This window comes from Quercus lobata, chromosome 3 (assembly GCF_001633185.2).
Source record: "Quercus lobata isolate SW786 chromosome 3, ValleyOak3.0 Primary Assembly, whole genome shotgun sequence".
Classification (NCBI taxonomy): Eukaryota; Viridiplantae; Streptophyta; class Magnoliopsida; order Fagales; family Fagaceae; genus Quercus; species Quercus lobata.
In genome coordinates, this window is record NC_044906.1 from 10,366,105 (window position 1) to 10,380,788 (window position 14,684).

A 14,684-nucleotide genomic window follows, 5' to 3' on the forward strand; every position below is an offset into this window, starting at 1 on the left:
AAAGAACCGTATCAAGGGACAGTTCCCGGTTAACCGGGTCGGACCATACAGTCTGGTCTGGATTTCAAAACCCTGGTCGCGGGTCTTGCATTTTTCTTGTGATAATATTTTTAAGGTGATCTCATTAATTTTTTTTTTCAATTTAAATAATTTAATAAATAGTAATGTAATTTATAATCATATTTTCATTTATTATAGGAGACAATCATAAATGTAATATATATAATTTATATCGTACCAAAATTAAATAATACAAATTTTCTCTAAAATTTAAAAGGTAAGTTAGTGAAAATATTAATTTTTTTTTTTAAAAGTTATTTATAATATTTTGTGTATCATCAAAAAGTATATAAAATTTGGAAATTATTCTTTTATTTTTCAATTAACAAACTTTCTCAAACCCAATTTTTTTTACCATAAAATCAAAAACACTGAGAAATGTATCTAAAAAATTAATAAAACTCAACAAAAATACAATTAAAATTAACAAAAAAGGGAAAACTAAAAGATTGTAACTCTTTTTCCTTTTAAAAAAGCCAAGAGTACAATTTCAAAGGGGAAAAAAGTAGTGATTTTTTTTTTTTGGGAAAATGGAGAAGTATTGTGTTAATGTTGTCATAATGGAGAAGTATTTGAAAAATAAATAGATAAATAAATAATTTTAACCACAAATTTGAATTTTTTTTTCCTTAAAAATCTCAAAGAATACACTAATAAAATAGGGAAGATAAAGAACAATATAAAATATTTGTAAATGCTTACATCTAGGAACATCATATAACAAAAACATAACAATTTTTGTACTAATTAATTTGTTAAACAAAATATTTACAAGCAATGAAAGGAAATTCCATAAAGACCATTGTCTTCAAATACATTAACTGTTCTTCATCAGTTTATCCAGACTATCATGTTGTTTTCTAAATAAACTAAAACCTGACAACAACAACAAATATGACAAATAATATTATGATTTTTCCCCAAATCAAATCAACAAGAAACACTATTCATTAAAAGTATTTAGTTAAGTAAATAAAATGATAAAAAAAAATACTTACATCAAGGAACACATATGAATTAATCAATAATATGAAAATGAGGATTACAAACCTCTAGTAGGAGACCCTCCTATGGACAATTATTAGGTTGTATCTTTTCTACCATCAATGATTAAGCAAGACTTGTGAATACCTTTGTATAGACAATTATATATATATATTACTCATTGATTTCATTTTTCAGTTATAAACAACCAAAAGTAGAGTTCTAAAAAAACACAAATATTCATCAATCTAAGGTATAGATGCAAGAAAAATAAAATAAAATAACCCAAAAAAATGAAAAAAAAAAAAAATGAGAGAGAAAGAGAGAAATAACCTTTTTTGTATGTTAAAAATATGAATAGAATGAGAGAGTGACAAATTTATAGTAAGAGAATGAGAATAAAAAAAAGTAAATTAAAGGAAGATTAAGGGGCAAAATAATATTTAAAGTAAAAACCACCCAAGAGGAATATACATAGACAACACTTATGTATTGATTTTCCATTGATTAAATATTTAGTTATAACATCAAAATTAAAGTAGATGAATATGTAAAGTTAAAACCGCTTAAAATTAATTTATAAAGCCAATATATATATATATATATATAGATATAATATTGTAAAAAAATTAAATGAAAAAAATAAATATGAAAAGGATTAATTATGAGATCACTGACGTGGCGGATAAGGTGGCTCAGCAAGAGTATAGCAATAATAAATACTACGCTTTAGCTTTTAGATATATATATATATATATAGATTATTTTATTAATTAAAAATTATATTATGTTCAATTCCTTTTAGTTTTCCCCCTTTCATTTTAGGGGGGAAAAAAATACAAACACTAGTTTAAGTACCAATGTCTTTTTTTTCTTTTTTCTTTTTTTTTCCCCTTATATTTATTAGTTTTTTTTTTTTTTTGTCATATTTAACATTTTAAGTACATATTCATAAAAATATACAAAGTAAATCAAATTAGTAAAACCTTTTTTTCTTTTCTAAAATCAAACCTTCTTCAGTAAACGCTTTTTTGATCATGTATTTAGAGATTTAGGGATATAGGAATAAATAGTTTTTTTTTTTTTTTTTTTTTTCAATTAGATGAAAAGATGCTGTGATTTTATAGTTAAAACTTAAAATTTTAGGACATGTTCTACTCAAGTTGTCATTCCATAAATAAATAATTTTCATTTAGCATTTGTCATTACTCATTATAATATTTCTCTTATTTATAAATCAATTTAGGTTTTTTTTTTTTTTTTTTTTTTCCCTCCAGGCTACATAGCAAACTATTCTTCTTGCTTACTAACGAAGCATCTTCTGGTTGACATATGATCTTGCCTGGGAAAGACAAATAGTTCATGGAATATAATGCCAAAACACAATTAGTAGTCAAAAAAATTAGGTTAGGCAATATGCTGTGCTTTTTCTCAGTTTTTGGATCAAGTGGCAAACCACAGTCTTAACCAAATGATCTTCTTGTTCACATATATGACCTTGATATAATTAGTCATCTACTGCCTACAGGTTAGGTAAGCTCTGCTTTTCTGGACTACGCGACAAGGCACAGTCCTACCCAATTTATTCTAGCATTTGACATGTCTACAGATATTAATATAACATTTTTGTTAGAGATACCACCATTAATAACATGTTCTTTTTTTTTTTTTTGGTAGAAAATTAATAGCATATTCAAACCATGATAGAAACAACATCATCCTTACCTAATAAAGCTCACTATTATACACCTAGAATTTTTGTTTTTGGTTAAACTGACTATTGTTTTCTTTTGCTACTTAAAGTGGAGGATTAGGTTTTTTTGTTTTTGTCTTCAAAAAAACAAAAAACAAAAAACAAATTTTTTTTTTTTGCCATTTATTCTCAAAATAGGTTTTTTGTTTTTGTTTTTGTTTTTGTTTTTTATCACTTTATTAAATTATTTTCATATATAATTCCTCTTAAGGACCAACTTCTTATACATTGCAATATCAGAGAAGGTGTGTGAAACACAAAAGAAGAAGTCTTTGAACTTTCTAAGAACCAAATTGGAGATCACGGTCAAACATTTCACATTGCAAAATCTTAAAAGATTTGTAGGAAACCAAAAATATCTAAAGACTAAGCTTTCCAAGCAAAACTTCACCTGTTAAACTGGGCCCTTATAAAAGATTCGGGCTTAATGTGAATTTGTGATATTATTTTTTATTTTTTAAGTAAATAGTGAATTCATGTTGTGGGAACAAAAAAATAGTAAACAATAAATATAGAATCACAAAATATTTTAAAATGTTGAAATGACAAACTGTCAATATAATTAATAAAATAATATCAATAATAGTACAAATTAAACCCAATAATAATGTAATAAATTGTAATCAAAACATCATCAAACGCTACAAAATAAAAAAGAAAAGAGAAGTATAGAATAGTTCATAATAAAAAAGATCATGACTTCTAAGTTCTAAACAAAATAATAATAATAATTATGACAGCATAAAGAATAGTGGAATCAAGTGGGCCAGATAATAAGCGAGAGCAGGGCTAACTTAAAAGATCAATTGGCTACATCATCTTCGGACTTTAATCTCCTCTTTGGTCACTTCTTTCATCAAGCAGTTGCCATTTGCTCTTTCGGTACTCTTGTGTTAACCAAACAAATTTCCATTTCCAACTTCCAACTATGGCTTGGGCTCTTGTTTCTACTATCAAGGACCAGCTTAGTTCTTTCATTGCTTCAGAGTTCTCATCGATTGCAAATGTCAAGGGAGAAGTGCAAAAGCTTGAAAGCAAATTCCACATCATCCAAGCAATGCTCAATGATGCAGAGAAACGGCAAGTGAAGGAGGAAGCTGTGAAGCTTTGGTTAGATAAACTCAAAGACGTATCCTACCAGGTGGATGACGTGTTGGATGAGTGGAACACTGCCATGATCAAAGAAAAGATTGAGAAACAACAAAAAGATGAAGAAGAAAAGGCTGAAACTAGAGCTGCTAAGAAGAGAAAGGTATGGCTCCCCGTCTCAATTCCTAATCTTTTTCAGCATCGTGTTATTGCTCGTGAGATAAAAGAACTTAATGAAAAATTAGATGAGATTAACAAAGAGAGGGAGATGTTCGGGTTTGAATTGAGTAGGGCCATTGAAGTAGTTGAGAGACCAAAAACTACTTCCTTTGTTGATGTGGCTAAAATTCTTGGTCGTGATGAGGTTAGGAAGGATCTAGTGAGCATCCTACTGGGTGAGGGTAATCAAAAAGAAGAAAGAAGCCCTTATGTCATTTCTTTAGTGGGCATGGGTGGTATTGGAAAAACTACTCTTGCTCAACTAGCCTATAACGAAGTGAAGACCCATTTTGATATGAAAGTGTGGGTTTGTGTTTCTAACTCTTTCAATAAGTACAAGATTGCCATGGAAATCCTTGAATCTATTCAATATAAATCCCCCAATATGACTGCATCGCAAAGTTCATTGGAATCTGAAATCCTGGAATTTCTTGAATCTCAATCCCCTAACATGACTGCATTGCAAACTCTATTGGAAACAATTTGTAGAAAAGTTGAGGGAAAGAAGTTTTTTCTTGTCTTAGATGATGTGTGGAATGAAGACTCCACAATGTGGGAGCCATTCAAACTTGCACTCAAATGTGTTGCTAATGGCAGTAGAATTCTAGTCACTACACGTAAAACTAGAGTTGCAGAGATAATGGAAAGTGTGAGCATTATTAATTTGAAGGAATTGTCAAAAGAAGATTGTTGGTTGGTGTTTAGTAAAATAGCATTTTTTGATAGGGATTCTAATCAACGTGAGCAACTAGAAGGTCTTGGTAGGCAAATAGTAGAAAAATGCAAAGGCTTGCCACTTGCCGCAAAGACTCTAGGGAGTCTCATGCGCTTCAAGAGAAGTATACAAGAATGGAAGAGTGTTCTGGATAGCAATTTGTGGCAATTGGAAGATGCGGAAATAAAAAGTATTTTTGCACCATTGTTATTTAGTTACTATGATTTATCGTCACCATTGAGACGATGCTTCTCATTTTGTGCTGTTTTTCCGAAAGGTTATGTCTTTTCTATCGATGAGTTGGTATTTATGTGGATAGCACAAGGATATATCAAGTCAAATGCAAATATGGAGATAGAAATCATGGCGAGAGACTACTTTGAAAACTTAGCCATACGCTCTTTATTCCAAGATTTTGAGAAAGATAAGGATGATGGCAAGATAATAAGGTGTAAAATGCATGACATAGTGCATGACGTTGCACAATTAATGTCAAAAAATGAATGCTTCACAATCAATAGTGACATAAATTTGGGATTAGATTATAAAAATGCTCGCCATTTGCAATTAAAAATTCTCAAAGAAGCCCAAATTCCCGAGTCAATTTATAGTGCAAGCAATCTACGCACCCTCATTCTTGTATTTCAAGGTGATTATAACTTATCTACCCTATTCCAACATTTTAGATGTTTACGGACATTAACTTTGAATTTTGAATATGGTGATATGTTGAAGGAACTTCCAGATGTAGTGGAAAATTTCATACATTTGAGGTATCTCTTTTTACATAAATATGATGACAATTTGCCTGAAACCATTTGTAATCTATGTAATTTACAATATTTGAAGGTTACAATTGGTCGTAGGTTCAAGAAATTACCACAAGGAATGAGTAAACTAATTAACTTAAGACATCTTATTTTGGATGAAAATGGTTATATTTTTGAACCGATAGATTTTCCAAGAGGGATTGGTAAATTGACTTCTCTTAGAACATTAAGCCATTTCAACATAAGTGCTAAGAATAATAGTACAGGATGTAAACTCGGAGAATTAAAAAATTTGAACTATCTTTCAGGGAGTCTAAAAATAAGAGGGCTTGGGAATGTGGTAGATGCATGTGAGGCAAAGAATGCACAGCTCAATAAGAAAATAGGCCTCCATACTCTAGATCTAAATTTTCACAGAGAGAATGATATGAGAATGGGGAATGATGATGAATTAGTTCTGAATGCTTTAGAGACACCTCCAGAGTTAGAGAAATTATCAATTTTTTGGTATGAGGGCACCACAATTTCTTTTAATTCGACGATGCTCTTGACCAAATTGAAAACGCTTTATCTCGAAGGCTGCATAAAGTTAGAGTCATTGTCTTCTCTATGGAAACTGACATTCCTTGAATTATTAACGATAACGAATGCACATAGCTTGAAAAAGGTCGGTGTAGAATTTTTGGGAATAGAATCTGAAAACAAGAAAGACAACAAAATAAAAATATTCCCAAATTTGAAATATCTATGCTTTATGGAATTGTACGAGTGGGAAGAATGGACTGGAAAGGAAGGGATGAGAGAAGCAGGGGAAAACGAGGAAGACTGTTTTGATATAATGCCATGTCTTGAAGAGTTAATAATTCTATGGTGCCCAAAGTTAAACTCGTTGCCGAACTTCCTTGGTTCAACTGGATTGAAGAAATTGGAGATCCAAGGCAATCAAATTCTCAGCGAAAGAGGACTGACCCAAGATTTCCCATATCCCAGGAATCAAGATTAACTAAGTATGTGCAAGGACACGGATCAGAGGTAACTTCTTCATTTATTTTACCAAAAATTTCAATAAGAGATTCTAATTTTTCTGCCACAACTTTCCACGGAAAAAAAAAATTACTAAGGTCGAGAGTTATCAAATTCTCAGTAATTTTGAATTAGAGTGATTCATTGCTGTGTATATGCATAAGTAGCATAACATGTAGTTGCTTAGATTCAGTTATCTTGAGATTTATCTAAAATATTTTGATGGGTTCAAAGTATATGTTAGGTTTTATAATTTGTTGGCATTAATTTGTGTCAAATTTCTTTGTAATTTGCTCGTTGTATCATTGTAATCATGTTTGAGTGGGTCCAATGTACATTGAATAGGTTCTAGAGCTTAAAGTGCAAGTTAGACTTTCTGGACTATGGGTCCACCGACTTTATGGAGCTATCCGGCGAGTTTAAATTCTGTTATTTCAGAGAAGTCGCCCGGACCAATGCCGGACCAAGGGTCGATCGACTTCTCCTTAGCACATCGTGTGTTATTGGGATATCTACTTTACTGCTTTGGTGTTTTAATTAGTTTCCTATCCATTCCATGCAATCAATGCTTGTGTTAATTGGCTAATTGCATTCACAATTTGGCTTAATTGTTAAGTTAGCATAAAACAGGTAGCAGTTATTTTATTTAGGGAGAGTTAATCAATATTTGATTAGTGTTTTAAATTTGGGACCCTCAAAATATCCACAAATCAATTTTTTTTAAAGGTTGGATATTTTTGTTAGAATAATCAAATGAACATATCACTAAATCTGACTTATCTGCATATAGAAAAACAACTACAGTGCCTGCCAATTTCTAATTTGTTTTCTGTTTAATGTATATAGGTCTTGCTCATTTTCTTGATTTCGGCTGTGTATAAAACTAAACTCAAATAACTCATATGCATTTCTTTTGGGCATGTAAATTCAGTATTACGAAGACGAGTATGACAAAGAATTGGATGCTGGAAAAGTTCATTCTCTACTTGATTTAACGTAGCAAGTCTGATCCAGTCACAGGTAAATTCTTCCACTTCTGCTTCATCTTCATCTTTTATCAGAGCTAAATGTCGATTAATTATCTACTCACCTCTCAAAAGTTCTCTAAAAAAGAAATTAATCAAAACTGGGAGAGAAATTTTTTGGATTCTGGCCAAAATCACAAAGACTAACATGAATGGTACAATCTGGTATGCCTACTATTTGCAACATTACAAGTTAATGTGAACGTGTGTGAGGTTATCGATTTGAAAAAGACAAACGTTGCAGAATGGATGTTACTAAAATTTTACTAGTGGATTTTTATTATTTTCATATGGCCTTTTTTTTTTTTTTTTTTTTTTTTTTTTTTTTTTCAATTTATATAATATTGAATTTTCCTGTGTCTACCTGCATGGTTTGGTGTTATACATTTAGGAGAGTGATGAATACAAAGGCGTGCAGATTTCTTGTCTTAGTGATTGAAGAGTTTCATGACAAGGAAGAGGGGGAGGAGGAGGATGTTACTAGTTACCACTAGGTGTGGAGGGATTCATATGAGAAATGCTTGCTTTTCCTTTTACCATTGGTAGTTTCCCAATTTGGAATGACATTCAAAAATGGAAACAACTGAATTAGTCACCAATATGTGCAAGGTAAAAAGAAGAAGAAGGCAATGAAGCCATACTACTATTATTTGTTCTGGGCTGTTCAATTCTGATTCACCAATAGGTAACTTTTTGTTCTTCCTTTTCACCTTCAAATGCTATTGCATTTGCTTTTCAAATCAAGGTCAACAACTTTTGTATCCAACCCTTAAGGGCCTGGGAATGTTTTGGTCTCATTCAATTAGAACATCGTGCAAAATGTTCTGTACACATTTGGTCTCTGTCAATCTTAACATCATGCAAAAGGTGTCATGTACACAAGTACCCTTACTTTTAAAAAAAAAAACATGGTGCAAAATCTCCATTATCACTTCAAAGATTATGCAAACAAGCTTAACCTTTAATCTTGTTTTCTTTGGTAGTCCATTTGATTTGGTTACATCTGAAATCTATAATTTTGAATGTTTGAATCCTTTTTTTCATTTTAGTTTCCCAATTTGGAATGACATTCAAACATGGACATACCTGATTTGTCACCAATATGTACGAGGGAAAAAAAGGAGGCAATGAAGCCATATTATATTACAATTGTTCACTCCGGTAGTGTTTCATGGCATGGAATAGTGCAAAGTGGGGGAAGCAACCACCAGTAGATATGAAGATATTACAAATACTTTGGATCAAGTAATAATCACAGAACAACATTCCTGGTAGTCAATAAATTTTGTTATTGGTTTGTTTTGACTTCTTCGCTTTTTTATTTCAGCCATGTCACTCAAGGAATTTCCTGCAATTGGGTTTATTTCCTTCAAAATATAGGAAATTACAGAAGACTAGATAATATGTAGTCAATTCCTTTTTTTTTTAATCTCTTAATTAGTAGTCGAGTTTCCAATCAAAATTCACCACCACATTGTATCTATGATTTCCTTTACTAAAATTCAAAATATTGCAATCTGAATTTTTAATTATTAGTCACAGAATAATTATAATTAACAATAAGGCCAAACCATATAAAGACTACAAGTTTGATTTACTTGGGCCTATGGCGAAAAACTAAAACAAAGATATTGCATAAAAAAAAAATTTGCTTAGTTACATCAATGCAAATTATCTGACATGAATATATTACTTGCTTAGCATTTGACTAATTAGCCTTCAGAAGCTTACCTTGATATACTTTCTAACTATTGAAAAGAAAGTTTCTTAAAGGGGGGCTGTAATCTCATATTGATTCTTTTTTAGCCAATTAATTATAACTTGGAGCATTGTATATTTTCTAAAGAAAGAATAAAATTTAGTGAAAATGGCAATTGGCTTTCAATTTTTGCTTTTACAAAATCTATAAAGGAAAATTGGGTAATGCAAAACAATCCATAGCCAACAAACACTATTAGCTATTTTTTATGGAGTTAGTGATCCTAGAAGTTGCTCTTGTGTATGTTCAGTACTACAAAACAATCTTTCATGCAAATCTTGATTAAATGGTTTTATGCTATCTGTGTATTCTCTCATTCCTTTAACTTGTTTATTATTGCAGGTTTATCTCAAAACTATGGTCCATATGCGTAAGCTCAGCTTGCTTAAGAGGGAATGGTTATGCAAATGACTGAAATTTTATTTTATGGCACCATAATTCGGAGAACAGGAGGTGTTGGTGGCACCTTTGAAACTGTTTACAGCATTCAGGATTCAGTAATCTACTAAAAAGCTTCCCTGCCTTTGGTAACTTTAAGATTTAACTTTATATAGCTGCATCTAACTTGTGTTAAAGAGTACTCATCTTCTCTGCAGGAAATTTTGAGTACCCTCAAATGCTTTTGTGGCTGGACCTCCTAAAATCATTGACAATGTCATATCTTGCTCATCTCCTAGTGTAATCTAGTATTAAATCTCAAAACCATCTTCATCTATTTGTCCCTCATGATTCAGATCATCAACAAAGTCTTTTAGTTTTAACAATTAGTATTGGACCAATAGATTAACATATACCAAATGGACAGATTTTTTCCATATTGTTCTTTCAATTGCTGATTTATTTCAATCTCGCACAGTTTGGAATTTTGTTAAATCTTGTTGGACTTCCTTTTGCCTTAACTCAAAATAGTGCTACAATGCAATAATGGTCTTACATCTAGCATACTAAAAACTTACTACGATATTTAATTTGGAGTACTCCTTAATGAGAATTTGCTAAACTTTCTGAGTGGGGAATTAAAATGCCAGATTGATCTTGGGATGAGTTTGAGCTTACAACTGTGATTTATGTTTTCTAGAATAGGGCAATAGAAGAGAAGTTTGCTGATTAATTTCAATTGAACGAATTATTTTGATGTTATAGCAAATGAATTTCTGTTGGATTTGCAGTAGTAAACCTATTATTAAAATTTTTTATTTCTCAAGCTTTGCTCTTAAGTTTAGTGTGGTTTTTTTTTTCTTCCTTCTCTCTGTGGAAGTTACAACCTTGTTTGTTGAACTTATGCAGTCTAAACTTATTGGAGAAGGGTAGTTTATGCCTCCTTTGGGGAAGCTTCCATTGCTCAAATCATTAACAATAAAGTTCTCTTATGGTTTGAAAAAGGCGGGTGTTGAATTTCTCGGAATAGAATCCAAAAACAAGAAAGATGACATACTATTCCCAAATTTTAAAACTCTCTTGTTTGTCAATTTGGGTGAGTGGGAAGAATGGATTGGGATTGGAGAAATGAAGGCAGCAGAGGAACACTGGCGTAGCACTATCATGCCATGGCTTCAAGTGTTGAGAATCTCCAACTGCCCGAAGTTAAAGTCACTACTGGACTTCCTTTGTACAACTCCGTTGAAGGATTTGGAGATTGATCGCAGTCCGATTCTCAGCCAAAGTTGCCAAAGAGGGATAGGAGAGGATTGGCTTAAGATTTCCCACATCCCAAACATCCAGATTGATTTTGAGCATGTGTAAGGATACGATTCATTGACAGGTAACTTATTCTACTTCTTTTTATCCTTAGGCTTCTTCTTTTCTTTTGAAAAAAGAAAAAGAATTAAATATTATCATTTTCAACCAAAAGAACACACTAGCAATATTCTTATCCTAATTTATTGATGTATAGTGTATACACATAACTCACATAGCATGTGGTTGCTTAGATTTGGCTATCGTGTGATGTAGAGAGAGAGAGAGAGAGAGAGAACTCCAACTCCAATTACTGATAAATATTTAAAAGACTAATCTCAAATAACTCATATGGTTTTCTTTTGTGCATAACTAGCTCTCTTAGTAGCTCAATGGCTTGGATACTTGTTACAAGTATGGAAGCTTAGGTGTGAGTTCTGGTGAGAGAAGAGAGCGAAGATTTTCTTCTGGGCATGTAGACGGAGGATGACAAAGAAGAGTATGGTGAAGAAGAGCATCACGAAGCTGAGGTTTCTGAATTTCAGCTAAAGGACACAGCTGAAATTGTGTGTGTACGCATGCATGTGAATGAACATCCTTCCTCAGCAAAGTTCATTCTCGGCGTGATTAAGTCACCAATGGTTCAATCTTATGCACTCTTTTGTGTAAGTTTTAGGTATACGTATTTTTTAACAACTTCTGAACAATTAATTCTTTCATACTATGATTCTACCATTTTCTCGTATCAATTATAAGCTCAATGAACTTTTATATGGAAAACAGGTCCATTTTAGGTACCGTCTAGATTGATTCAAACTTCACAAATATAAATCTGTTGTTTTAAAATATTTACTTCTGTAACTGTTAATCCTCAGCTCATGTAAATATTGAAGCTGTACCATCTTGTGGCCAAGTGAATGTCAATTTATGTTTTCCACTGTTACACTTCAAGCTCTATTCATTGACCCTCTAACCTTAGTTTTGAATCAAGAACAGTTCAAAAAATTGGTTACAATTTGCATAGAATTGATAATCAAGATAGTGGCATGATCATTTTTATGATGTAACTATGCTAGTATAATGCTTGCTTGGAAGCTGATGATATGGTACCATTTGTTTAACATTATTTCTGCTCCTGTCCAATGCATATTCAGATTGCAGTCGCTGATTGAAAGGTGTCGGTCTCTTCATAATCATTGTCTGATAGTTTACTATGTACAAAATTAACTCTAATGCAAGTGAGTTTATCCATAACCTAGAATAGGAGTGCCCTTAATTTGGAACAGATGCAACTTAGGGCTGTTACCAAACAAACTGCTTCTTTGAAAGACCGCTACAAAATTTGGATGGCAATCCCACACGAGGCATTGTCCAATGCCACAGAGAGGAGGCAGCCGCCGAGAATGATGCCTTTTAGTTTAAAAATTATATCAAATTATTTTATTAATTAAAAATTATATTGTATTTAATTCCTTTTAGATTTCCCCCCTTCATTTTAGGGGGAAAAAAATACAAACACTAGTTTAAGTATCAATGTCTCTTTTTTCTTTTTCTTTTTTTTTTCCCCTTATATTATTAGTTTTTTTTTTTTTTTGGGTCATATTTAATATTTTAAGTACATATTTATAAAAATATACAAAGTAAATCAATTTAGTAAAACCTTTTTTTCTTTTCTAAAATCAAACCTTATTCAGTAAATGCTTTTTTGATAATGTATTTAGAGAATTAGGGATAAAGGAATACATAGTTTTTTTTTTTTTCAATTAGATGAAAAGATGCTGTGATTTTCAATTAGATGAAAAGATGCTGTGATCTTATAGTTAAATCTTAAAATTTTAGGACATGTTCTACTCAAGTTGTCATTCCATAAATAAATAAATAATTTTCATGTAGCATTTGTCATTGCTCGTTATAATATTTCTCTTATTTTACATTGTATAAATTATGACATTTTAAAAGTGACATTTTTGTATTTTATATATTTTAGGTTTGGCTTGGCTCCAGGTGGTTCCATCCATTAAGGTTGGAGTCTGACAGCCTAAATACGGACAGGTAGTTATTTGAAAGGTATGTAATGGCATAATTGTTTTGTATAATTAAGCATTTGCTTTTGTTAAATTGTATTTGTTTTTTCTTCTGATCTTAAATAAGCTAAGATAATATTGCAGGTGAACGAAGTGGTAGTGTTAGAGTGTAAATAATCTCCAATCAGCTAGTGGTGAATGCATGCTTAATTGGGTTCATATACCTTGTCGATTCTCCTTAACGGTTCATGCTTAATTGGGTTCGAGAAGGGTCTTAGCTATCTGAGATTAAGGGATTAAGCTTGGGAAGGAGAAGGACCAATTACATGGCGTAATAAAATGCCAAAAGGAGTAGTTTTTTTCTCTGGACTACATAGCAAACTTCGCTTCTTGTTTACTAAGGAATTAAGCATCTTCTGGTTGACATATGATCTTGTCTGAGAAAGACAAATAATATATTCCACATGGAATATAATGCCAAAACTCAATTAGTAGTCTACTTAGGTTAGGTAATATGTCGTGCTTTTTCTCAGTTTCTGGATTAAGTGGTAAACCACCAAAGTCTTTTTTTTTTTTTTTTTGCTGGATGAAAAATGGGCAGGGGGCGACCAACGTGCCAAACCACGATCTTACCCAAATGATCTTCTTGTTCACATATATGACCTTGATAAAATTAGTCGTCTATTGCCTACTGATTAGGTAAGCTGTGCTTTTCTGGACTACGTGGCAAGGCACGGTCCTACCCAATTTATTCTTTAACAATTTGTTCTAGCATTTGACATGTCTGTAGGTATTTATATAACATTTTTGTTAGAGATACCAACATTAATAACATATTCGAACCATGATAGAAATAATATCATCCTTATCTTATAAGACTCATTATTAATATCATTTTTTGTTTGGGGTTTACTAACTATTGTTTTCTTTTGCTGCTTAAAGTGGAGGATTATAATTTTTTTTTATTAACTTACTAATTTATTTGCATCTATTCTTCCTTTTAAAGACTCACTTTTTCTAGGTTCACTATATTTTTGTTAACTTTCAGTAAATAATCAAATAAGTTTTTCAATAATTGCTCCTGACATTGGAATACCAGGGAAGCTACTGGGTGAAACAGAAGTTGTTGAACTATAGTCCAAAATAAAGTACCATACAAGTCATTATTAGCGTCAGATTGGTTTCAAATGTCTTTTTTTTTTCTTTTTCTTTTTTCAGGGTCCCATCATGAAGGACAAAAAAGAACTATAGTCCAAAATAAATAAATTTTATGACTTGGTCAAATTTATATTCATTTTGAAGCCTTGAATAGATACTTTATAATGGAATAAGTAGCACTCAAAATTAGTCCTACACACAGATGTTTCAGTGAGCAAAGCATCAATGGAATTCACTATCTAAGAAATTTGAGGGCCAACTCTGGTCAATGAAGGCCACACCAGACTAGAGTAGAAAATAATCTACAAATTAGTAAAGAACTTACTTTGTATGATTGAATTCATTATTATATGCTTGTGTTATACCCATGATGTACATGGTTAGAAACATTGTTCTATGCACTATACTGTTAATTTAGAATGTTTAGT

The 14,684-nt window shown here is 31.6% G+C and overlaps 1 protein-coding gene and 1 long non-coding RNA gene across 2 annotated transcripts; both read left to right on the forward strand.

Moving 5' to 3' along the window:
* Window positions 1–3,725: 3,725 nt before the first annotated feature.
* Window positions 3,726–5,712, forward strand: LOC115980301 (putative disease resistance protein RGA3). Its single transcript, XM_031102564.1, has 2 exons — window positions 3,726–5,640; window positions 5,687–5,712. The coding sequence occupies exons 1-2, from the start codon at window positions 3,726–3,728 to the stop codon at window positions 5,710–5,712; spliced, it is 1,941 nt and encodes a 646-aa protein (XP_030958424.1).
* Window positions 5,713–5,848: 136 nt separating this feature from the next.
* Window positions 5,849–13,651, forward strand: LOC115981572. The gene is made up of 9 exons (XR_004089379.1): window positions 5,849–6,622; window positions 7,545–7,633; window positions 8,030–8,323; window positions 8,688–8,883; window positions 9,740–9,924; window positions 10,685–11,159; window positions 11,451–11,739; window positions 13,062–13,141; window positions 13,243–13,651. It is a non-coding gene; the product is annotated as an uncharacterized LOC115981572 (long non-coding RNA).
* Window positions 13,652–14,684: the final 1,033 nt, after the last annotated feature.

Excerpts from the sequence above, each read along its gene's own strand:
- LOC115980301 (XM_031102564.1), top strand. The coding sequence starts at position 3,726 with ATGGCTTGGGCTCTTGTTTCTACTATCAAGGACCAGCTTAGTTCTTTC. Across the intron at positions 5,641-5,686 it reads CAATTTGCCTGAAACCATTT|GTTCAAGAAATTACCACAAG; the intron begins GTAATCTATGTA and ends AATTGGTCGTAG.